This window comes from Budorcas taxicolor, chromosome 11 (genome assembly GCF_023091745.1).
Source record: "Budorcas taxicolor isolate Tak-1 chromosome 11, Takin1.1, whole genome shotgun sequence".
NCBI lineage: Eukaryota > Metazoa > Chordata > Mammalia > Artiodactyla > Bovidae > Budorcas > Budorcas taxicolor.
In genome coordinates this window covers 60068253-60091009 of record NC_068920.1, presented here as the reverse complement: position 1 = coordinate 60091009, position 22757 = coordinate 60068253, and the positions used below count along the sequence as shown (strand labels likewise).

Below are 22757 nucleotides of genomic sequence, written 5' to 3'. Positions count from 1 at the left end.
AAGAAACACTAAAAATGCTGGGTTTTGCCACTGCCAGAGGCGGGAAGGATATTGAACATTTTGAAGCAGTGATGCGATTGGACCCTCACCAATCAGGACTGCAAGCTATAAGCCAGCAGGAGGGTATGACCAGGTGAGACATACTAGGTATGCTCACCTCCACCTGCACTGTTGTTCTGGGAAGGGTGAGCCAGCCTTGACAAACATCAGGGCACCCAGTCCCACCGAGCAGGCCCCAATCCTGAGATATGGAGGTCATCCTCCCTGGAGGCCCACTGCCAAGCATGGCCAGCAAGTCTACTGGCCTTTCCCATTGTCCAACATGGTGCTTCTCATTCTCCACCTTGAACGTCCCAGCTCATTCCAGACTTGCTGTGTGTTCTTGGTCTCCCCTGTTGTCCCAGCCTCCTCCCTAACCACCGGTCTTTCTTCCCTGACTTCCATGCCTGAGGACAGCTTGCAGCAGCCCATCCTGGACTTCTCTGAGGGCCACACTTATTATCTAAAATCCTGAGAAGAACTGGCTCAGGGAATGAGGTGGCAGCTAGTCCATGCTGAGATTTTAGAGGGATGGTTTTCATCTTAGATGCTTCCCTGGTGGCTTAGATGGTAAAGAGTCCACCTGCAATGGAGACCTGGGTTCTATCCCCGGGTCAGGAAGATCCCTTGGAGAAGGGAATGGCTACCCATTTCAGTATTCTTGCCTAGAGAATTCCACAGACAGAGGAGCCCGGTGGGCTACAATCCATGGGATCACGATAAGTCGGACACAACTGAGCAACTAACACTTTCATCTTATGGTTTAAGTGTAAACTGGACATGGAGTTCCCCCTTGGGTGGTGATGGAACAGAAACACTGGTGTCACGACCAAGGTGCCCCATCAGCTGCTGGACAGGACCCTTTCCCAAGAGAGTGGACGGTGCCTGGTTGACACTTCTGTTCTCAGCAGGAGTTTGTCTGATGGATGCTATTTCCAGTAAAAGCCTCAAAAGAGTGCCACCCAAACCTGTCAAAAAGGAGAAATAGTGCTTCTACCTGCTATTTGGTGGGACAGCATTGATGGGGGCCCAGGACATGGGCTGGAGTTCAACAATCCAACGGCCCCTTCTCCCCACCTCGGAGTGGCCCTAGAATCCCACCAGCGCTACTGCTTGTCCACTTCGTTCACCTTCTCAGGAGTCTTGCAGTCACTCTGTGTGTGACCACAGTGGGGAGATCATCTTATTTACAGGGAACTAATCTCAAGATGCCAAACCTCCGTGTCGCTGAAAAATTTGCGAGTGCTTTAATAATCGCCCCCCCCTCCCATCCAGTCAACCGCTTGAAGGAAGGTGATGAACCCAACTTGGCATGAGAGGAGATGACACATAATTACACATTAAAAATGCAGAGGTAGGCTCCGGAACTCCAGAATGGAAAGCGGCCACTTAGCTTCCTGGATTAGTTCCCTGTATCCTTTCTTAGTCAGAAGAGCATATTTTTAAGATTTGAAGCTTCCTGAACTGAGGAAATCATAACCACAGACCTTGTCCCTTTGACAACATGGGTAACCAAAACACAGCATGAGAGGAATAAACACCCTTGTCCACCGTGCTGGGAAAAAATATTTACTTTTCTCATCCCCATCCTCCTCTTTTTAAACCTTCATTCATTCGACCAGTTTTCACTGGGTACCAGCTGTGCACCAAGGATCATGTTAGGGATTCAATGCTGAATCTAACAGATGCTGCCCAACTTGGAGTGTGAGTAGGGCTCACACTCCAAGATGGAGGCAAGACACAGGTCACTGAGCACAGAAGTAAGCAAATCAGCATTTGTGGTCAGTGCTTTGAAAGGACTGACATCAACCCTGAATATTCACTGGAGGGACTGCTGCTGAAGCCGAAGCTCCAATACCACCTGATGCAGAGAGCCGACTCATTTGAAAAGACCCTGATGCTGGGAAAGACTGAAGGCAGGAGGAGAAGGGGATGACAGAGGATGAGATGGTTGGATGGCATCACCGACTCAATGGACATGGGTTTGGGTGGACTCCGGGAGTCGGTGATGGACGAGGAGGCCTGGCGTGCTGCGGTCCATGGGGTTGCAAAGAGCCAAAGAGACACAACTTCGCGACAGCAACAGGGGCCTGGGAATAAAACCTCCTGTGGGGTGAGGACAGTTGAGAGCCTCTCTGAGGCAGTGACAGTGATGCTGGGATTGAAAGGATGAGCAGGATCCAACCAGGTGAAAATGGTTATTAGTGGGTGGCATGGAACGATGCCATTCCAGAAAGAGACAGGAATACATGCAAAGGCTTAAGAAGGGAAGAATTTGACATGTTTGAGGAAGTGACAAGGTAAAACATAGAACCTTGTTGCTGGAGCAGCATGTGAGCTGAGAACGAGTGAGGTTGGGTGGAGAGATTCCTGAGCCAGCTCTTATAGTCCTGAGGATGGGGTGGGTGGTGGAGGTTGTAGTTCTGAGAAAATAAGCCAGGTTTAAGAAGAGGGCTGTACTGATTTGATGGGCACACTGTTGCTGTGTAGACGTGAGCTGGAGATGACTAGAAGAGACGGGATGCTGGGAAACCACTTAGGTGGCTCTTAGCAGGCCCAGGGGCCAGACTGAACAGGGGACAGGGAAGATGGAAGGTGAACTGGGAGACAGCATCATGGAACTTATCCCACTAGGGATGCGAGCAGGAAAAGAGGGCAAGCTTCCCAGACTCCATCTTGGGTGACAGGGTGCATGGCGCCATGGGCAGAGACAATGAAGATCCGGCGACAGATGGAGGTTTATTTTTGGTTGCTCTTGCTTTTATTTCACTACAGTTGATTTATAATAGTATGTTAGTTTCAGATGTACAGCTTCAGGTTCTTTTCCATTGTAGGTTATTACAAGATACTGAATAGAGTTCCCTGTGCTACACAGTAAATTTTTGTGGTTTACTATATATATATATATATACATAGTAGTAGTTGTTGCTGTTTAGTCTCTAGAGTCAGGCCCGACTCTTTGTGACCCCATGGACTGTGTAGCCTGCCAGGCTCCTCTGTCCTTGGGATTTTCCAGACAAGAATTCCGGAGTGGGTTGCCATTTCCTTCTCCAAGGGATCTTCCCAACCCAGGGATCGAATCTGCGTCTCCTGCGTTGGCAGATAGTTCTTTATCACTGAGCCACTGAGAACACCCGTATTTAGTAGTGTGTATCTGCTAATTCCAAACTCATTCACCACCCCCTCACCTCTCCTCTTTGGGAACCACGATTTTGTTTTCGACGTCTGAGTCAGTTTCTGTTTTGTAGGTGAGTTGACTTGTATTATTAATATTTAGATAGATTCCACATTTAAGTGTTGTCATGTAGCATTTGTCTTTGTATGACTGACTTCAGTTAGCACGATCATCTCTAGGTGCATCCGTGTTGCTGCAAATGGCGTTATTTCATTCTTTTTCCTGTTGGTGGGGATGTAAATGGTGGGGATGTTTTTTTAAAAACACCTGAGTGTAGGTCGTTGATCAGAATACCATTTTTGTTACCTTAATGCGTCTGTGTGACATTGCAGTGGAGATCCATTCATTCAACCCACAGGGACCATCACACCCAGCACCGTGCCCTGGTTACCAGTCCCAGGGAGGCTTTAAGTACTCTGCCCACTGCATCTTAATATTGGAGTCACCAAGGAAAATACAAGGCGGTCGGGCCCTGGATGAAGCAGCACTGTCCTCACGCTTCTGGCCAGTGCAAGATCAGTTCCAGCCAAGGGCGTCCACCCCCCAGGGTGGGCAGGTCTCTCAGCAGCAATTGCCCAGGGCAGCTTGCTCGTGTGCAGTGGAAGGATTCCCCACTTCACCCAGGAATCTGAAACACTGGAGCTTCAGGTGAGCCTGAGAGCCATCAGCATACAACCTCAGCAGAACTGAACAGCACTTGTGGAGCAGGAAGAAGGGAAATATACGGCCACATGAGATGGCAAACCCAGCACAGGCCCTAGGAATGCCTCATCTCCTGTTGAGGGCAGGTGCCAGGCCCAGTGCGGGGCCAGAGATTTCCTTTCCCAGTAGAGCCAAGTGAACAGTTGGATGTAAAATCTGGAGTCAAGGGCAAAGGAGGGTTGCAGAGACGCAGTTTGGAGTAATTATATTAGCGTGATGGCGGTGCTTAAATGGGCTCCCCAGTGGCTCAGTGGTGAAGAATCCGCCGGCCAGTGCAGGAGATGTGGGTTGGATCCCTGGTCCAGGAAGATCCACTGGAGAAGGAAATGGCAACCTGCTCCTGTATTCTTGCCTGGGAAATCCCACTGACTGGGAGCCTGGTGGATTACAGTCCTGTGGGGTCGCACAAGAGTCAGACACGACCTAGCCATTGAGCGCTCCCGCGTGGTGCTTAAATCCAGGACAGTGATCAGAGCACCCGGAGGAGAGGGTGGAGAGAGAAAAGAAGTAGCTCAGAACCAGACAAAGGAGGGTGGAAGAGGCAGGCAGAGTCTGCAGAGGCAAACCACAGGGAGACTGCAGAAATCACGGTGTTGCACCAGATTTGGTATCTGGAAGGTTATCTTGAAGTCAGAATAGAGCAAAGCTTTGGTTCTCTTACTTTTGGATCATGAGGCTTTCCTCAGAGACCTTTAAACAACATCTGAAAGAGCTGCCTCTGATAGAGTAGCCCCTTGATATTTGGTTACTGTGAAACCAACTGGCTGGCTGATTTATCAAATGTTTGAATGATTGAATGAATGAATGGGGAATTATATTTTAAAACAATTTCCTTCTGACTTTTATCTGAGTCAGATGTATATTTATATATATACACACATACACCCAAATTTGGAAAACTCAGCAGTGGCCATAGGACTTGAAAAGGTCAGTTTTCATTCCAATCCCTAAGAAAGGCAAAGAATGCTCAAACTACTGCACAATTGAACTCATCTCACGTGCTCAAAATTCTCCAAGCCCAGCTTCAGCAATATGTGAACTGTGAACTTGCAGATGTTCAAGCTGGTTTTAGAAAAGGCAGAGGAACCAGAGATCAAATTGCCAAAATCCACTGGATCATCGAAAAAGCAAGAGAGTTTCAGAAAAACATCTGTTTCTGCTTTATTGACTATGCCAAAGCCTTTGACTGTGTGGATCACAATAAACTGTGGAAAATTCTGAAAGAGATGGGAATACCAGACCACCTGACCTGCCTCTTTAGAAATCTGTATGCAGATCAGGAAGCAAAAGTTAGAACTGGACACGGAACAACAGACTGGTTCCAAATAGGAAAAGGAGTACGGCAAGGCTGTATACTGTCACTCTGCTTATTTAACTTCTATGCAGAGTACATCATGAGAAATGCTGGGCTGGAGGAAGCACAAGCTGTAATCAAGATTCTTGGGAGAAATATCAATAACCTCAGATATGCAGATGACACCACCCTTATGGCAGAAAGTGAAGAGGAACTAAAAAGCCTCTTGATGAAAGTGAAAGAGGAGAGTGAAAAAGTTGGCTTAAAGCTCAGTATTCAGAAAACTAAGATCATGGCATCCAGTCCCATCAGTTCATGGCAAATAAATGGGGAAACAGTGGAAACAGTGGCTGACTTTTTTTGGGGGGCTCCAAAATCACTGCAGATGGTGACTGCAGCCATGAAATTAAAAGACTCCTTGGAAGGAAAGTTTTGACCAACATAGACAGCATATTAAAAAGCAGAGATATTACTTTGCCAACAAAGGTCCGTCTAGTCAAGGCTATGATTTTTCCAGCAGTCATGTATGGATGTAAGAGTTGGACTATAAAGAAAGCTGAGCACCGAAGAATTGATGCTTTTGAAGTGTGGTGTTGGAGAAGACTCTTGAGAGTCCCTTGGACTGCAAGGAGATCCAACCAGTCCATCCTAAAGGAGATCAGCCCTGGATGTTCTTTGGAAGGACTGATGCTGAAGCTGAAACTCCAATAATTTGGCCACCTGATGTGAAGAGCTGACTCATTTGAAAAGACCCTGATGCTGGGAAAGATTGAGGGCAGGAGGAGAAGGGGATGACAGAGGATGAGATGGTTGGATGGCATCACTGACTCAGTGGTCATGAATTTGAGTAAACTCCGGGAGTCGGTAATGGGCAGGGAGGCCTGGTGTGCTGCAGTTCATGGGGTTGCAAAGAGTTGGACACGACTGACCAACTGAGCTGAACTGAACACACACACACACACACACAATATTCCATTGTATGTATACATATACACACTTTTCACTTACTTTCGGTATTCCATTGTATATGTGTGTATACATATATTCATATATCATATATATATATGGGCTTCCCAGGTGGCGCTAGTGGTAAAGAACCCACTTGCCAATGCAGGAGATGCAGGAGACTCAGGTTCAATCCCTGGGTCAGGAAGATCCCCTGGAGGAGGGCATGGCAATCCATTCCAGTATTCTTCCCTGGAGATTGCCATGGACAGGAGCCTGGTGGGCAACAGTCCATAGGGTCACCAAGAGTCGGACACAGTTTGGAGCAGCTTAGCACAGTACAGCATATAAATATACCGTATACCATATCTTCTTTATCCATTCATTAAGACAAGCAATCTTAATGCATTTTCCATTATGGAAAAATTCAAATACACAAAAGTAGAATGAATAGTTTAATGGTCATCATGTACTCGTAGTACAGTAATGATCAACACAGAAAATCCTTTAATATCTTAAAATTTCTAGTCAGGATAAACATTTCTGCACTTGTCTCTCGTATTTTTAACACTTTGAGCCAGGGTGCAGATAAGTTCTGCACATTACGGTTGGTTGCTGTGTCTCCTACACCTTTTAATCCATAGTCGTCTTGAAGAAGACTGCTCCTCCTCTCTGTCTGCCGTTCCTTTGAAGTTTATCTGTTGAAGAAAACGGCTTGTTTCCCACAACCTTGGATTTTTAAAAATTATTTATCTATTTTTTAGTTGCATTGGGTCTTCGTGGGTGCGCTCAGACTTTCTCTAGTTGCAGCGAGCAGGGGTTACCCTCTAGCTGCAGTTTGAAGGCTTCTCATTGCGGCGGCCTCTCTCATTGCAGAGTGTGGGCTCTAGGTGCACAGGCTTAGCTGCCTTGTGGCATGTAGGATCTTCCTGGACTAAGATCAGTCCCGTGTGCCCCGCATTGACAGGTGGATTCTTAACCACGGGACCACCAGGGAAGCCTCCCACCACCTTGATTTTGCTCACTGCATCCCTGTGGGGTTATTTAACAGGGTCTGCATTTCTGTTTTTGGGGGTCCAATTTCACTGAAATAAAATGACATATAGCACTGTGTAAGTTTAAGCTGTACAGCATAATAACTTGATTTTCATATACTGTGAAAAGATGACCACAGTAAGTTCAGTTAATATCCATCATCTCATACAAATATAAAAAAAAATAGTTTTTTTTTTCCCCTTGGGATTTAGTCCCTTAACAACTTTCAAATATACTAGATGGCAGTGTTAACCATAATCTTCATATTGTACATTACATGCCTAGTGCTTATGACTCGAAGTTTGTTTAAGTTTTTGGTCTCTGTATTTCTTATAAACTCCAGAGGCTTGATCAGATGCCGGTGAGATGTTTCTATCATTTGGGCAGGACGGCAGTACATACTTCTACCAGGAAGCCCCTGTGGTCCATCTCTCTTTTTGTGATGCTGAGCCTTGGTAAGCATCACTGCCCTCCTCACCGTGACCTCTGTCCAGAAGGCTTCTCAAGAGGAACTCACAGGGCAGTTCCTGAGTTCTTACACTTTCAAAACATACACAGCATTACCAGCAATGACTGTTCAGTTGGAAATAAAACACCTGTCTCACATTTTCTTTTCTTGAATATCTTAAATATATTCTTCCACATCTCCTGTTTTAACTGTTATTGCTATCATAAGGCTGCCCAAAGAATGTTTTTTCTTTTTCTTGAAAATCCAATAATTGTATTGGGATATGGATCAGTACTGGCATTTCTGGGTCAGTTGTCTCGGATGTGGGGTTTATCTTTGCAACAGGAAGTTTCAATGGCTGGAACAGTCTGGCCCCAAGGATCTCTCAAACTTCCCTAGACCTTTAAAGGTCCATTTTCTAATGGACGGAGAATCCAATTAAGTCAAACAAGGAAAGTTGGTGCAAATGAAAGAGATAGTCCGGATAAAAGTGAGAGAGGAGAGGACAGAGTGGAGCGGAGAAGGCATGAGCTGCCTTAAAAAACGACTAAACGGAGAGGCTGTCAGGATGTTGCTGTTGTTCAGTTGCTAAATCATATCCAGCTCTTTGCAACTCCATGGACCGCAGCACACCAGGCTTCCTTGTCCTTTACTATCTCCCTGAGTTTGCTCAAACTCATGTCCATTGAGTCAGTGATGCCATCCAACCACCTCATCTTCTGTCTTCCCCTTCTTCTCCTGCCTTCAATGTTTTCCAGCATCACAGTCTTTCCCAATAAGTTGGTTCTTCACAGCAGGTGGCCAAAATATTGGAGCCTCAGCTTCAGCATCAGTCCTTCCAATGAATAGTCAGAAAGTTAGAAAAGCTATATGGGAAAACTTATTTCCCCTAAATATGAGTAACAGAAAAGGACTCTTGTCAAATCCTGTCCAAATTATTATAAGAAAACAAAGTAAACTCTCTACAGTCAATGAAGAAATCCCAGAAAGACATGCCCATACAAAAGATGAAAACCATGACCTAGTACTTCCGGACAAATGGAAAGAAATTAAAAAAATATAAAAACGATGAAAGGACAACATAAATAAAAATCAGAAAGCCTTAGAAATGAGGTGATTAAAGAAATGGAAAATTTGAAGCAAGATGACAAAACACAGGAAACAAAAAGAAAAAAGAAAAAATCAGATCATGTATGTGGAACATTTAGCTCAGTTCTGGGAAAATAGCAAGTGCTCAGTAAACAGATTAAAAGAGAATCATAATCCATGCTTTTGGCTTGCCAGCCTCTCAACAGCCTCTGTTAGTGTCCTCCTTTTATAAATTCAAGGGTAGTTGGTTTATAATATTGTTTTAGTTTCGGGAGTGCAGCAAAGTAATTTGGAATCTGAAAGTTTTCAGATTCTTTTCTGTTATAGGTTATAATAAGATATTGAGTAGAATTCCCTCTGCTATACTGTAGGACCTTGTTGTTTATCTATTTTATATACACTAACTCAACTGCAGCCCTCCAGGCTCCTCTGTCCATGGGATTCTCCAGGCAAGAATGCTGGAGTGGGTTGCCATTTCATTCTCCAGGGAATCTTCCTGACCCAGGGACTGAACCCAGGTCTCCTGCACTGCAGGCGGATTCTTTACTGTCTGAGCCCCCAGGGAAGCCCTATATACTAACTAGTATCTGTCAATCCCATGCTCCTAATTTATCCCTCTTTTCCCTTTTAGTAACCATAATTTTGTTTTCTATGTCTGTGAGCCTGTGTCTGTTTTGTAAATGAGTCGATCTGTATTATTTTGTTAGATTCCACATGTAAGTGATATCTTGTGGTGTTTTTCTCTGTCTGACTTCATTTAGCATGAATCTCTAGGTCCATCCACATTGCTGCAATTGGCCATAGTTTATCCTTCTTTATAGTTGAATAATATTCCACTGCATACATGTACCACATCTGTATCCTTTTGTCTGCTGATGGATGCTATAGCGCCACTATGAGCGCTGGGGTGTATGTATCTTTTTGATTTAGAGTTTCCATCTTTTCTGGATATATGCCCAGGAGTGGGTTTGTTGGATCATATGGTAGTTCTATTTTCAGTTTTTTGAAGAGTCTCCATACTGGTCTCCATAGTGGCTGTACCAGGTTACATTCCTACCAACAGTGGAGGAGGGTTCCCTTTTCTCCACACCCTCTCCAGCATTTGCTATTTGTAGACTTCTTGATGATAGCCATTCTGACCTGTGTGAGGTGGTATCTCATTGTAGTTTTAATTTGCGTTTCTCTAATAACTAGTGATGTCAAGCATCTTTTCACTTTCCTGTAGGCCATCTGTATCTTCCTCAGAGAAATGTCTATTTAGGTCGGTCCTCTTTACAGTTCTGAAGTCGTCATGCACTCAACTAAATGCCACAGCTTGGACAGACTTGAATGTGATGACAGCTGTACTTCAGTCAGGACACAGAGAGTGTGCCAGAACTGGGCACTGGGCCATGGAATGCCTGACAGTGTATCAAGATAAGAAATGAGAGTCTGAATGGAGCTTGTCTAAGAAATGAAAATCCTGGGTGGCAAGATCCAGACAGGTGCTAGCACACAGGGTCATGGGGCATCTCTTCATTCCTCTATCACGTGAACAACTCCATCCCACCCTACCCTATCCTCACCCACACCAGCCAAGTACAGCCAGGCTCAGTACCTCCCACTGCAGGCCCTGCAGGGGACTCACACTGGTGCTGGCCCCCACCCCGCTGCAGAGCCAGACTGAAAGATTCTCAGGTTCTCAGCCTAGTGACCGGCCGGCCCACTTTCAGACTATGCTGGGGAGCAAGATGGCAGGAACAGGAATTCCATGTGCTGGTGCATTTGTGTTGTTTCGGACACATTCCTGACAACCGGTCATCGGCAGAGAGAACATATCAGTGGGGTGGGGGGTGGGGTGGGGTGGGGGGTGGAGTGGGCGGGGGGCAGGAAGCTGAGGCTCCCTCCCCAGGCCGAGTTTACTGAGAAATTGGAATGGCTCCTTCCCCAGGGAGAAGCAGCATTTCGGATGGTCTGGGTCCTTTCGCAATGAACGGAATCCATGTAATTGTCTGCATAACTTCCCAATTACAAGGAGGCTGAGGGAAGCCAGAGTCTCTGCCAACCCGCCCACAGGAAGGCTGCTGTTCTCATCAAGAGCAAAGCACCTTCCTCTGCCTCCTGATAGACACAGCAGGAAAGGATGCTCTGAGGCCAACAAGGAAGTGCTTCCAGTTTCTTTCCCAAGATGCTGTGGTCACGTCAGTGAACTGACAAATCACTCCTCCTGGTGGAAATGGCCTGTGCCCTGAAACTGGGCCTAAGGAACTCATAGCGAGCGGATGTGGCCTGAGGGCTTAGAATCATTGTCTCCTCATTAGAAAATTTAGAAATGTTCACTGTGGAAAAATGGAAGATTGTTAACAAAATGCTTGTGAACTGTGGTGCTGGAGAAGACTCTTGAGAGTCCCTTGGACAGCAAGGAGCTCAAACCAGTCAATCCTAAGGAAATCAATCCTGAATATTCATTGGAAGGACTGATGCAGAAGCTCCAATGCTTTGGCAACCTGGTGGGAAGAGCCGACTCATTGGAAAAGACCTTGATGCTGGGAAAGGAGGAGAAGCGGGTGACAGAGAATGAGATGGTTGGATGGCATCACTGACTCAAAGGACATGAGTCTGAGCAAACTCGGGGAGATAGTGAACGACAGGAAAGCCTGGCATTCTGCAGTCTACGGGGTTGCAAAGAGTTGGACATGACCTATCGACTGAACAACAACAAATAAAATAATTGTCAATAAACAAAGAAAAATTACCCATAATCTACCACACAGAGAAAAATCTATTAAAGCCTATTACATATTTATTTTATTTTATGACTGCTCCATGTGGCTTGTAGGATCTTAGTTTCCTAATCAGGAATTGAACCTGGACCCTCAGCAGTGAAAGCACAGAATCTTAACCACTGGACTGCCAGGGAATTCACTAAACCTATTAAATTGTTGAACATGTTTAATGTATCTCTCCGATAGCTCAGTTGGTAAAGAATCCGCCTGCAATGCAGGAGACCCCAGTTCTCTTCCTGGGTTGGGAAGATCTGCTGGAGAAGGGATAGGCTACCCACTCCAATATTCTTGGGCTTCCCTTGTGCTTCAGCTGGTAAAGAATCCACCTGCAATGCAGGAGACCTGGGTTTGATCCCTGGGTTGGGAAGATTCCCTGGAGAAGGGAAAAGTTATCCACTCCAGTGTTCTGGCCTGGAGAATGTCATGGCCTATATAGTCCCTGGGGTAGCAAAGAGTTGGACATGACTGAGTGAGTTTCACTTTCACTTTAATACATTTTTCACAGGACTATTTAGTCTATAAACAAGGAACGTTTTCCTTTTCAGGAAAAGGAAAAATTAAGGGTCAAGGTTAACTCCTCCCTATTCCCACAGGGTGGGAATTTGGAAAGAGTTATTTTTCTCCATCTCTGACCATTCTTATGGGCCATCTCTCCCTCTTATAACCCCTTGAATTGAGTTCTTGTTCAAAGAGGGTTCTACCTGGGCACTGGCTGATAGGGGCGGAGTTGAGAGGCAGTAAACTCTACTTAGAGGCAGTGCAGGCCCAGGACAACGTCGGTTCCTTCTGCCCAGCTGCAGTATCTACACTGCAAATTAGAAAATGGCGCCTCTGGGTAGAACTGGGCTGAAAGATGGGCAACTCTCACAGGCAGAGCTCCAGGTGGGCACAATGTGTGCCAGGGTCAGTGGCTTGTTGCATGCATGGTGGACTACATCTCAGCCCCACTGGCTCCCTCCCAGCTCTTGCTGTTGCTGGAAGAGGCCGAGGCAAGGACAGAGTGGGATGGGGAGTGGTCACAAGCTGGAGTCATCCTGTCATGAAAAGAAAGTGACCCCACCTTTGTGTTTTGTTTTAGAATGAGAACTCATGCCTATATTTGAAATTTATTTGTTTTCCTAGATATCAGTGAATGCTCCAGTCAGCCTTGTCAGAATGGTGGCACGTGTGTGGAAGGTGTCAACCAGTACAGATGCATTTGTCCTCCCGGAAAGACTGGGAGCCGCTGTCAGCATCAGGCCCAGACTGGTATGTAGCAGCTATAGGGCTGGGGAGGACAGTCTGTTCTCAAGAAGGGAGGACCCTAGTCACAGGTCACCAAAGGCAGACCAGTGGGATGTTCTCTCTGGTTCACATCATAGATCCCTCTGAGATGGTTATTTGGGATGGCGCTTAGTTCTCTTGTGGAACCAGAGTTTTGGTCCCTCCCAGGTGGCTCAGTTAAAGAATCTACCTGCCGATGCAGGAGAAGTGGGTTCAATCCCAGGTTGGGAAGAGCCCCTGGAGTAGGAAATGGCAACCCACTCCAGTGCTCTCGCCTGGAGAATTCCATGGACAGAAGAGCCTGGTGGGCCACAGTCCATGGGGTTGCAAAGAGTCAGACACGACTGAGCACATGCACACACACACTCGGAAGAAGATGCAAGTGCAAGGACTGAGTCCCACCCTAAAACCCTCCAGATGTGGAACTTGGCCTGAGAAGCTTCCTTGCTGCCACCTTCACGTGGTTGACTTTCCTCCGCATATCAGCAGAACAGCTTCTCCTGCAAATGTTCCATGCAAAATCCATAGTTACTGATATAGTATTTTTAGAGCTGGGTAAACTAGACGTTCAACTGGTGATGAGGTTATGATCCACATTTGAGTCCCAGCATTTCTGCAGCCAGAGGTCTAGGTGCCACATGGTGGCTATTTTTGCAGTGAAAGTCACTCAGTTGTGACTGTTTTTGCAGGTGCCAAGAAAATCTGATGATAAGGAGTCCATGGGAGATGGGGGCGGGGAGTGCCATGCTATGCTACAACCATCTTTTTGTTTTTGGCTTCCCCCATATGTAGCTTGTAGGATCTTACTTCCCTGACCGAGGATTGAACTGAACCCATGCCCTCGGCAGTGAAAGTTGAGTCCTAACCACTGGACCACCAGGGGATTCCCTGAGCCACCCTTTCTCATCTAAGAAAGTCAAACCCTAAAGATGTCCTGTTCCGTTGCCAGAAAAGCCTGGGGTGTCTGTGTGGTTGTCTTCTGAGTGGAACCTCAGTATAGGGGAAGGAATTGATGGTTAGCAGAGAACAAGCTTTGCCAGTACTTGGTATCTTTCCACTGGAGCCAGCGCAAGGTCCAGTTCAAGTCTTGTCCCCAGAGATCTGCTGCTTAACGTGTCTTGACTCCATTCAGCTGAGTCACCCTTCTGGGTGCTTTCTCAGGGAGAGCCTGAGGCCCCTTGACAGTGCCTGTCCCTGGAGTTGCCCTGTGTGGAAACAGCCCCACTCCTCCTCCTACTTAGTACCAGGAAGGAAAAAGAAATAGCTACATTTCAACCCAACTGTGCTGATCCTGGACACTGGATCTAAGCCCCACCTGTCTGGGCATCCACTATTGGAAACTTCAGGCTCCAGGCCACAGATCCTCAGGCTCCTGGATCCTCAGGTCTGGGGCACAGTTAATATAGAAATTATTCCTATGACAGGAATCTCTGCGAGGAAGTGGAAGGAGGGAATGAGCAGGCGCATCTGAAGCTAGTTTATGTCCTTACAGGATCCCCGTGAACAATGTGAACAACAGCCCAGCACATCTCTGGCTTTTTGCTCACCTTGCCACCCAGCCTACAGCCTTCCTTCTCATCAGCTCTGCCCCTGTCTTTCTGGCTCCCAAGGGGAGCCTCTCTTTAATTACTTAAAACAAAACAAAACAAAACAAAACACATTCACCGTTTTTGTTCACACTGTAAAGTATACATAACAAAATTTACCATTTTAAGTGTGTGGTTCAGTGGCATTAACTACGTTCACCATCACCACCATCCACCTCTAGAACTTTTTTCACCTTGCAAAACTGAAACTCTGTGCCCATGAAACAACTTCTTCCCATCTCCCCAGCAATCTCTGTCTGGATGAATTTGATGACTCCAGTGGGATGACTAAGTGTCCTCTTGTGCATCAGATAACATTTACCACCAATCCCTTTAACCATGGAGAGTCCGAAATCCTTTGAAAGCTTTCAAAAATTAACACTTTTCTTTTTCACTGATTAGAACATTGATTTATATTCTTGGTTGAAACAAACAAAAACTTTCGACACTTTAGGAAAATATTTTAAAAATACAAAAAAAGAACCCAGAAAAAAAAGGTAGTGTTTTAAGCTATGTAGATTTTTTTTTGAATTTTTACTTTTTAGCCGTGCCATGCAGCGTGGCTTTGAACCTGCACCCTCTGCATGGGAAGTACAGAGTCTTAACCACTGGACTTCCAGGGAAGTCTTGCCATTGATTTTTTAAAAAAGTGTTTTAAAATTAATTTTTATTGGGGTATAGTTGATTTAGTTTCTGCTATACAGCAAAGTGAATCAGTTATACATATACATATATCCACTCTTTTTTAGATTCTTTTCTAAAATATATATATTATATGCATTGATATGTGCTCAATGGTGTCTGACTCTTTGCGACCCCATGGACTGTAGTCTGCCAGGCTCCTCCTTCCATGGGATTTTCCAGGCGAAAATACTGGTGTGGGTTGCCATTTCCTTCTCCAGGGGATCTTCCCAACCCAAGGACTGAACTTGGGTCTCCTGCACTGCAGGCAGACTCTTTACCGTCTGAGCCACCAGGGAAGCCCAGTATATACACACACACACACACACACACACACACACACACACACACACACACACACACAGTTGTTGCTCTTATTGCTTAGTCACTCAGTTGTGTCCAACTCTTTTGTGACCCCATGGACTGTAGCCCGCCAGGCTCCTCTGTCTATGGAATTCTCCAGGTGAGAATACTGGAGTGGGTTACCGTTTCCTTCTCCAGGGGATTTTTCTGACCCTGGGATTGAACCCACATCTCTTGCATTGGCAGGTGGATTCTTTACCACTGAGCCACCAGGGAAACATATATATATATATATATATATATATATATATATATATACACACATATATACTACTATATATAGTAATGTAGGGTGTATAGTCAATCCCAATCTCCCAACTTATCCCTCCCCTCGTTACCTCTTGGTAAGCATAAGTTTGTTTTCTACAGCTGTGACTCTATTCCTGTTTTGTAAATAGGTTCATTTGTACCATTGGTTTTAGATACCACAAATAAGTGATATCATATGGTATCTGTCTTTGATTTCACTCAGAATGACAATCTCTAGGTCCATCCATGTGGCTGCAAGTGGCATTATTTCGATAAGCTCCGTAGTTTTAACCTCCAGTGGTCACTGCTAGGGCCCTGGTGCTTTACGCCTTTGAAAGTGAAACGCGGCTCTCACCTCACTGTGGTCCTCTGGGTGCGGTTGTGTCGCCTGCTTTTCGTGCATCGTTCTTTTCGGGCGCGTCCCCTTGTCTTCCGCCCGTTTGGGGTGGGCGCTGGCTCACCGGCTGAGTTTCGGTTAATTCCGTGTCTTTCCTCTCCCCACTCCAGAGTAAGCTCTGAGAAGGGGCCGCGCCCCGATCTCGGGGCTCCCCCAAGGTCAGGCCCAGGTGCGCCAGGCCCGGCCCTGAGGATGTCTTCTCCCCGCAGCCGCCCCCGAGGGCAGCGAGGCAGGGGACGCCGCCTTCAGCCGCGCGCCGCGATGCGCGCAGGTGGAGCGGACGCAGCACTGCAGCTGCGAAGCCGGATTCTACCTGAGCGGCGCCGCCGCCGACAGCGTCTGCCAGGGTAGGCGCGGGCTCCATCGGGGGGAGGGGACGCGGGGGTCGTGGGGAGAGGGGCTCCTACCTGCTGCCCTCCCGGGGGGTGCGCCCGCGCCCAGGTGTAGGTGCGAGTGGGCGGGTGGCTTCCTGGGCGCGCTCTCAGAAAGCCCCGCATCTTGCTGCTTAGGTAAGTAGGTGTGGACCTGATGGTTGCTAGGACACAGCTAGCGCGGAGACCTGGGAAGCGGTTCTAAGAAAGCATCCAGGGGTCCCCGGTCTACCCCTAGTCATGCGCACTCGTGCAGAAGTCCCTCTCCCTCCCGGCTAGGATTGCGGGGCAGGTGGCAGGGCGGAGCTAGAATGACAGCCCCTCACCATACCCCATCCCTGTCCCCAGAGCTGTGCAGAGGCTTGGGCTCATTCTTTGGGCCCCTCTCTGCTTAGTCTTACTGACTGGCCCACTGTTGCAAACCTCTTCCTGGATTATCAGACTTTCATCTGAAAACCACTCAAACCAGCGGTTCCAACCTAAGAGTTGCCTGCAGCTACCAAGTCGCTTCAGTCGTGTCCGACTCTGTGCGACCTCAGAGACGGCAGCCCACGAGGCTCCCCTGTCCCTGGGATTCTCCAGGCAAGAACACTGGAGTGGGTGGTCATTTCCTTCTCCAATGCATGAAAGTGAAAAGTGAAGGTGAAGTCGCTCAGTCGTGTCCGACTCTTAGCGACCCCGTGGACTGCAGCCCACCAGGCTCCTCCGTCCATGGGATTTGCCAGGCAAGAGTACTGGAGTGGGATGCCAAGAGTTGCCTAGTTGTTGCTAACGGCCTCATTTTACAGCCACAGAAGCCGTCTTACACCCGTTCCCAAAGATGAGAAGGATTAAGGCGCGGCGGGGAACCAGGGCGGAAGTCTGGGTCCGCCGCCGCACGCTTTGCTCCCTGGGGAGCAAGGTACTTGCCAGGTTGGACTTGGCAGCCTCGCAGGATCTGCCCAGGTAGTCATCAGCCTTAGAGGAGCGGCCCAGGGTCCCTGCCGGTATCAGCTCCCTCACCTCGTCCCTTCGGCCTTCCAGGTTCTTGGCTTGGGAGAACCGGGAGCACTCCTGCTTCTCTTCTGAGTCCTCTGCAGGGGATCGGCCTTGGCGGCCACTGCAGACCCCGCCCGCTAGCCACAGCTGCCACCGATGGTGACACAGCAGCCATCCTGGGTCATAGCTGGTGGCTGCCCACTGGTGGCTCCTGGAGTTATACTGGGTACTTCTGTCCCCAGATGTGAACGAATGCGAGCTCTATGGACAGGAGGGGCGCCCCCAGCTCTGCATGCATGCCTGCGTGAACACCCCTGGCTCCTACCGCTGTGTCTGCCCCAGTGGATACCGGACTCTGGCTGACGGGAAGAGCTGTGAGGGTGAGTGAGGCTGCGGCAGAGGAAGTTGGTCCCAGACTGTGGCTCGGAACTACTAGGGGAGGAGGGGAGGGCAGAGAGCTCTTTCTACAGACTGACACGGAATCCAAGTGAACAGGGAGCTGCCCAGTGACGTCATAGTGGGGCCCCATGGCTGGGCTCAGAGGAGTGGGTAACGTGGGACTAGAGGAAAAGGCATCCAGATAGCCATCATCCTTCCATCATCCACCCATCCATCATCCATCCATCTCTCCATCATCTATCCACCTTTCCTTCTATCCTACAAGTATTCACAAAGGCCCCTAGAAGATTGTGTGGGGTTTGAAAAGAAGCCTGGCCTCCAGGCCAGGAACTCATTGAATATGTAAAGAACAGAGGACAAATAAACGGCATGATATTAGCCACAGAGGGCAGACTCTAGGTCTCGCTGACTGAGGGGGAGGCAGGTCGAGAGAAGTGTTGTGACCAGTGACACTCATTCGTGCCCTCCAGCGCCTCTGAAACCTGTCACGTCCGGAGGGGGAGGATGGGGTCCTGGGGAGGGGAGCTCCTCAGGGCTGCCATCAGACCTGGATTTCTAATAGTTAAGAGCGACAGGGCTTCCAGTTATCAGAATCAGCGTTCGACATTTTGGAAAGTTCACTGCGTGTACAGCACCTTTTGCAGTGCCTGCTGGTGCCATTCATGTGGGCCCATCAGTGATGGACGGGTGGCAGGAGATCTTCTTCCTCATTGGGTGCCCACTATTCTTTTTTTTTTTTTCATCCAAGGATTTTATTTTTAATTTTTATCGGACTTTAGTTGCTTTACAATGTTGTGTTAGTTTCTACTGTACAGCAAAGTGATTTAGTTATATATATATGTATAAAAGCTGACTTAAAACTCAACATCCAAAAAGCTAGGATCACAGCCTCCTGTCCTATCACTTCATGGCAAATAGGAGAAAAAGGGGAAACAATGGCAGCTTTATTTTCTAGGGCTCCAAAATCACTGAGGATGGTGACCACAGCCATGAAATTAAAAGACGCTTGCTTCTTGGAAGAAAAGCTATGACAAACCTAGACACTATATTAAAAAGCAGAGACATCACTTTGCAGACAAAGGTTCGGATAGTCAAAGCTGTGGTTTTCCCAGTGTCGTGTACAGATGTGAGAGTAGGACCATAAAGAAGGCTGAGTGCCAAAGAATTGATGCTTTTCAACTGTGGTGCTAGAGAAGACACTTGAGAGTCCCTTTGACTGCAAGGAGATCAAATCAGTCAATCCTAAAGGAAACCAATATTCATTGGAAGGACTAATGCTGAAGCTGAAGCTCCAATACTTTGACCACCTGATGTGAAGAACTGACTTGTTGGAAAAGACCCTGAAGCTGGGAAAGACTGAGGGCAGGAGAAGAAGGGGGCGACAGAGGATGAGATGGTTGGATGGCATCACCAACTCAATGGACATGACTTTGAGCAAACTCAGGGAGATAGTGAAGAACAGGGAAGCCTGGGGTGCTGCAGTCCTTTGGGTCACAAAGAGAGATGGCTTGGTGATTGAAGAGCAGCTCTTTTTTAGATTCTTTTCCCATATGGATCATGACCGAGTATTGAGTAGAGCTCCCTGTGCTGCGCACAGTAGGCTCTTACTAGTTGTCTGCTCTATATAGAGTGTTGTGCATATATTCATCCCAAGCTCCATTTACCCGCACTCTGCCTCACCTGGTATTTCAGATGTTGATGAATGTGTGAGCACACAGCCTGTGTGCCCCCGGGGGACCGTGTGCATCAACACCGGAGGAGGCTTCCAGTGTGTCAGCCCAGAGTGCCCCGAGGGCAGCAGCAACGTGAGCTATGTGAAGACATCTCCGTTGTGAGTATGACTAGGGCCACCCTCAGCTGAGTGCGTTCACCCTTCACCCAGGCCTCCCCAGGGGTGGGCTGCATTCTTCCTAGATGTTCTCGGGAGAAGGGACAAGTATGTTTGATGAAAGGCACGGCGCTGCGTCTGGCTTCTCGGAGCTTCCCTCTCTCTCCTTTCAGGGTTTGCATTGAGTGTGCTGCTGCCCTGGGTAGTAGGAATGATGTTCCTGAGCGCTCCCCTGAGGACAGGGAGGTCACTGGGGGGAAGAGGGCAGTGGTGAGGCTGCCAGGAGGTATGTATGGGACACAGATTCAGAAGAGGATCACTTCCTGTGTTCACAGGGTATCTGTACACTTTGCATTATATCACTCTTCTTTGCTGCTGCTACTAGGAGTTTTGATTTCCAGTAACCTCAGCCCCTCACAGACTTTTTTTTCTTCAAAAGATGAAGACAGGCTTTTAAGGAGAATAACTGCAACTATCACAAACAACACATATTTTCTCTGAGAGAGAGATCACAAGAGCCTTAGCATTGTCTTTAGAATGCATTGACCCAGTGAAGCAGCTCCTTGAATAGCTGTGGGGGCTACAGCAGGTTAGAAGCAGCCAGAAAGTTGGTGGCAGTTATTCACCGAGAGTGAAGACACCAGGGTCTTTCTGCAGTGTCACGTCGTGAAGGGACGGAGGGACCTGTATGTCAGGCCTTGGCAGACATCCCTGATGAACAGCCAGAAGTGCTGCTTGACCTCCTTAACGGGGATGATCTGAGTCACCAGAATCGCTAAATCGCATCTATCTCTTGTGTTGGATGGCGCTAGGGGTAAAGAACCCACCTGCCAGTGCAGGAGACTTAAGAGACATGGGTTTGATCCCTGGGTCAGGAAAATCCCCTGGAGGAGGGCATGGCAACCCACTCCAGTATTCTTGCCTGGAGAAGTCCATGGACAGAGGAGCCTAGCAGGCTATAGTCCCTGGGGTCGCAAAGAGTCAGACACAACTGAATCAACTTAGCACTCACGCTTGTGTTGAATGAGGTGAAGAAAAAAAAAACAAAACTATCAAAGCACTTTCACAGGACCTTGACTCCACATGCCTACGGAAGGCAGAGTGTCCTGCTCAAGAATGAACACTGGGGGGTTCCTGTCGGCCCAGCAGCATGGACTCAGTGCTTTCCCTGCTGTGGCCCTGGTTGGGGAGCTAAGATCCCTTAAGCCATGACACACTGACAAAAAGAAAGAAAGAACACTGGTTGTTTAGCAAGCTCACCACAGGTGGAGAACCACACTCTAGGATGTCACCAGCTAACTGCTGGGGTCTCAGCACTCTAGAAGGGGCACCTGGTTCGAATGCTAGCACCATCATCATTGAATCTTTTCCGGCTTTATTTTTCTACAGAAACAGTGAAAGAAAAAGGGCTTCCCTGGTGGCTCAGAGGGTAAAGAATCCGCCTGCAATGCAGGAGATCTGGGTTCGATCCCTGGGTTGGGAAGATCTCCTGGAGAAGGGAACGGCAACCCACTCCACTTCTGGCCTAGAGAATTCCACGGACAGAGGAGCCTGGCAGGCTACAGTTGCAGAGTCGGAAACAGTAGTAATAGCATGCTATATTAGTAATAGCATAGTATGTAAACGGTAGTAATAGCCTGTATAAGCATACACGCACACCCAGACATACGTGGACAGATGGGTCAGGGAAGCACCTTTTCCTGGCCTGACCCCAGCCACGCTCCCGGGCCTGTGGTTTTGGAGTGCCCGTGTCAAAGAACACATGGCTGGAGGAGTCACTCCAGTGCCTCTTTAGGAAGGCAGGTGGGACAGACCGGCCTGGTCAGAGCAGCCCCTGCTGACTTTCCCCAAGGCTGAGCGTCCTCTACGTTTTGCCTCTCTTCCAGCCAGTGTGAGCGGAACCCCTGCCCCATGGACAGCAGGCCCTGCCGCCACATGCCCAAGACAATCTCCTTCCACTACCTGTCTCTGCCCTCCAACCTGAAGACGCCCATCACACTCTTCCGCATGGCCACAGCCTCAGCCCCTGGTCGGCCGGGGCCCAACAGCCTGCGCTTCGGGATCGTGGGTGGGAATAGCCGCGGCCACTTCGTGATGCAGCGCTCAGACCGCCAGACTGGGGAGCTGATTCTGGTCCAGACCTTGGAGGGGCCTCAGACGCTGGAGGTGGATGTCGACATGTCCGAATACCTGGACCGCTCTTTCCAGGCCAGCCACGTGTCCAAGGTCACCATCTTTGTGTCCCCTTATGACTTCTGAGGGGGTCCCGAGGTCACGGGGTGCAGCAGCCTGGGCTCGTTTCTCATCCGCAGAGACGTAGCTGCGGGCGTGGGCTGAAGCAGACATCTCTCCCCGCCTACCTGTCCCCGTGGCCCCCAGGACAGCACCGCATGCCATCCCATGATGCTGAAGTGCAAACCCGCAGCCCCAGCTATTGCTGTCATATGTCCTTCTGCTTTACGGCCTCCCATTAGATGATGCACTTTCTCAGATCTTTGTGTTTTTTTTAACAGGGTAACAGGCAGCTTGCCAAAATGCTGCATGAGTGGCATTATGAGTTTGAAACAGCGGGGGAGGGAGGAGCTTATGGCCTGTGTCTGAGATGGTGGCCCAGCGTCTGTATCGCTAGAGTCAGGCCTCCAGGCACACTGAGGGTGAATCATGCCCCTGTGCTTGTGGTGTGGGGGGCGGGTTCCTGCCACGACTCGGCCCGTCCTGCTGTCTGCACTTCCCTTTGTGCCACGCGGCTGGCCTTCTCACCAGAGTGTCATGGCAGGGCTGGACCCCCACACAGATTCTTCCAGACCAAGGAGCCAGAGTTTTATGTGCAGATTCTGCCTGAATGAATTCCCTTTTGAGAAACCATGTCTCGAAACATAACCTGGTATTATAACTGAAAAAATAAAGTCTGTTGCTCATCCCTGTCCATCTGGCCTCTTCCTGACCGTGAGCTAGCCCAGTTCTTCCCAGGAGGGGATACCCAGCTCTCTCCTGTCTAGGCTGGAATAAACTGGAATAAACAAATGAGAAAGGGAACACAGAGGTGATGTAGGATTGCTCTGTCAATAGGAATTTGGCTTGGCTATGTGGGAGCCTGGTAAGGCAACATCTGCCCGTGGAGAGTTTAAGAAAATGCTCGAGTCGCCGTTG

At 48.3% G+C, this 22757-nt stretch overlaps 1 protein-coding gene across 1 annotated transcript in view; it reads left to right on the top strand.

Annotated features, from left to right (window-relative positions):
* FBLN7 (fibulin 7) overlaps nucleotides 1-22527 on the top strand; it is a 57154-nt gene extending 34627 nt beyond the window's left edge. The window contains exons 4-8 of the mRNA XM_052649187.1: nucleotides 12615-12740; nucleotides 16241-16378; nucleotides 17623-17760; nucleotides 19472-19610; nucleotides 21494-22527. Coding sequence (XP_052505147.1) covers nucleotides 12615-12740; nucleotides 16241-16378; nucleotides 17623-17760; nucleotides 19472-19610; nucleotides 21494-21866 — 914 coding nt within the window. The 3' untranslated portion in view covers nucleotides 21867-22527. The remainder of the gene's footprint in view (nucleotides 1-12614; nucleotides 12741-16240; nucleotides 16379-17622; nucleotides 17761-19471; nucleotides 19611-21493) is intronic.
* The last annotated feature ends 230 nt before the right edge of the window (nucleotides 22528-22757 follow it).